The following is a 3,011-nucleotide window of genomic DNA, read 5'->3' on the forward strand; positions in this document are numbered from 1 at the left end:
GGGGGGGGAGCCATCACGGATGCAGGCTTGTATGAAGATGCCCAAAAACAACAGCTCGACATTGTCAGCTTCCTTAAAAACAACGATTCCTTTACTTTTTTTACACATCTCTCTGGTGGACGCAACTTAGTTGTCCCAGGATTAACCTGCACCAATGTCATGGATGTGCACATTCTGCTAATTCCACACAGTGCCAAATAGGACTGAGAGTGTAATTTGAGCTGAATCCACAACAGTGAACCCTTGCTATTTGTGGACCAAGTCCCCCACAGTTCTGTGTCCAAACGTTTTTGTTTGAGGGCCAAATATGTATAAATGGAAGGATGAAAGGGCCACTTTAAAATTCTTCAACTTCTGAAACGCGCTGAAGTCAGTCAAGAAAGCAATTATATATTGTTTGTATTGTCTAGTTAATCTGTCTTTCTGTTTAAGGTCTGAAGGCAAATAGTTGAGAAATTTTCCATGTTTTTAAGGTGGCCCTTTATCTCACTGAATATTCAGCTCTGCATTTAACAGCAAGTTAATCACATCTCCACTTTCACAGCCAAAAACAACAACAAACTGTCATAAGATGGCCATTTTTCAGGTCCTGGGGGATCATTAATGTGATGTCTTCATAAATCAGCCATAGAGCACAATGTGAAATAAACAATTTTGCCTCTAAAAGTGAATTATATTTATTCACTGCAGTGTTTTGAAGATAAATTGTATTCTTTTAATCATAAATGGTTCATTTGAATCTTCGAGTATTGAGAAATGTTGTACGGTATTGTACAAATTTAGTATTAATGGCACTTATTTTTCTGACACCCTCCCTGCTCACTCTGCCCGCCTTCACCTTTTTTAATTATCGGTAACGTTGTGGCCCATGTCAAATATTATTTTTATTATATATTTTGTCATGTCACGGACCGCTGAAAAGTGGATGGTGGGCCGCAAATGGCCTGGCCCACCATCTAATTTTGACACTGATTGGTTTGTTAGGGAATGTCCGACATGCGGTTATACCAGACACCTATGTAATTTTATAATCGGGGCTCTCATAACAAATACAAATGGAACACCAAATCGATTTTATATTTAAAACAGATATCTGCATAACAACAACAACAACCCACCAACAAAAAAACTTAACTAATTTTAAATATTTTGTTTTCTTTGCCATCACCTTGTTGAACCGTGTGGAATAGATTGAAACATAACTAAAAACAAATATTGAAAAATTAAATTTTTGACCAGTTTTTTTTTTTTTTTATTAAATTGAAAATTGAAATATGGGCTAATCTATCTTGGGTTAATATTTTGATATCTGATGCCAGAGGAGTAGTGCCTCATGTCATCAACTTGCCAAGATTATTTTCCTGCGCCATCTAATGTGAGTAAATCACGGCATTGAAGTTCCATTCGCACTTTAGGGATCCCTCGAGGAAAAAGGGGCTTTGGAGGTTCATTCATCCCTGCGAACACCTTTGTCATCGGCTCACATCTCTGCAAAATCTACAGGAGGTTTTTCACAATATACAGTGAGCTACAACAGTGAGTCCAGGCATCTTGTTTAATAATCAGACACAATATTTAGAATCAATTTTGTATTTACAATCGTGTTCTAGGAGCATGTACAGTTTATAAAAACTGACGACAAACCCTTAATAGTCAGAATTTGAAGGTGCATTCACTGTCTCTGGGAGTTTCAGACGTCTGGCTAATCCCGATGAGATTTGAATGGTTCCCCCGATGTGCTCCCCCTACAACAATGACAAAATGACATTACGCTCTACAAAAACACCAAAACAACACAGAGTAACACGCTAATAGTGTGCGGATACCTACCAGCTCCCCAGGCCAGCTGTTGTGTCAGGTGTCCCCCCGTTCTGGCCGCTACCTGAACGCAACAAGACAGCAAGTCAGCTCAACCCTATTACCTCTACCCGAGCAACCAGGTAGAAATTCTAGTAAAAACAAATGCTCACCTTGGCGATAATACATGTCGTTCACCGTGTTGCCGTAAACCTTCCAAGCAAAGTGAATAGCCAGGAGACTGAAAATCAACCAGGTGAGGAGGATTTTGAATATGGAGACTCTCAAGTCGTTGGCGAGCCAGTCCTCCACGAATTCGGAAAGAAACGACAAGCAGCCGTCGGCGATACGGGACAGAAATTCAAAGTCCCAAGGCTCCTCCATAATGCCCGGTTACTTCCCAGCGTTTGTCGTGTAAATAGACAAGTACATTTGTCGAACATCGCTCGATCGGTAGAACAACAAACGCCTCTAGCTCGCCGGAGCGAAGCAGGCTACGGTGGCTACGGAAGTGTGTTGAGGGATACTAAGTGACGTTACGTAGCTCAACCCACCCTTTTCTTGTTTTGTTTTTCTTTTTTTAAATTGATAATACAGTATAACGTATAGTTGACCCACGCTATTCGCGCCAAAATTCACGTATAATTGACACTCATTAAAGATGCATGGGGGTTGACAAAAATAAAATAAAAGGAAAGAAAAGACAATAATAATAATACAATCCGCGGATGGGTGTGCCAAACCCCAAGTATGCTGTGGTCCACCATCAAGCGTAATCTTTTGTTGTGCACAGTATGTAGTTTTAATTCTAATATTCTCCTCAGGATGGAGTTTTTTTAACGGAATGAAATTCTTTAAATTGGTAGGGAATGCTTTTCTGTTAGAAAATCACGATAACTAAGGAGTTGGCCGTTTTGTTCTTTCACTTAAATTATGTTTTTATCAATCATATTTTCTAGATAAAATGTTGTGCTTGATAGGTTAGGCCTCTTTGAAATAGATAATTCGATAGGTGACATGCTACTTTTACTCAAATATGACTGTTCCAAATCAGTGACAGATCTGTATTTTTGTGTGTGTGTGTGTGTGTGTGTGTGTGTGTGTGTGTGTGTGTGTGTGTGTGTGGTGGGGGGGGGGGTCATTGTTATTGCGACAGTCTTCCCATCTGGTTCTTGGTCTTCTTTCTTTTTGGGCCCATCCGCATTGCTCCAAAA

General features: G+C 39.9%; 1 protein-coding gene across 1 annotated transcript; it reads right to left on the reverse strand.

Moving 5' to 3' along the window:
- Positions 1 to 1,541: 1,541 nt before the first annotated feature.
- Positions 1,542 to 2,333, reverse strand: LOC109529230 (T-cell leukemia translocation-altered gene protein homolog). Its single transcript, XM_019892518.1, has 3 exons — positions 1,971 to 2,333; positions 1,831 to 1,882; positions 1,542 to 1,745 (listed from the first exon to the last, which is right to left on the reverse strand). The coding sequence occupies exons 1-3, from the start codon at positions 2,179 to 2,181 to the stop codon at positions 1,703 to 1,705; spliced, it is 306 nt and encodes a 101-aa protein (XP_019748077.1). The 5' UTR covers positions 2,182 to 2,333; the 3' UTR covers positions 1,542 to 1,702.
- Between the last annotated feature and the right edge of the window lie 678 nt (positions 2,334 to 3,011).

This window comes from Hippocampus comes, unplaced genomic scaffold (assembly GCF_001891065.2).
Source record: "Hippocampus comes isolate QL1 unplaced genomic scaffold, H_comes_QL1_v1.1 scaffold137, whole genome shotgun sequence".
Classification (NCBI taxonomy): Eukaryota; Metazoa; Chordata; class Actinopteri; order Syngnathiformes; family Syngnathidae; genus Hippocampus; species Hippocampus comes.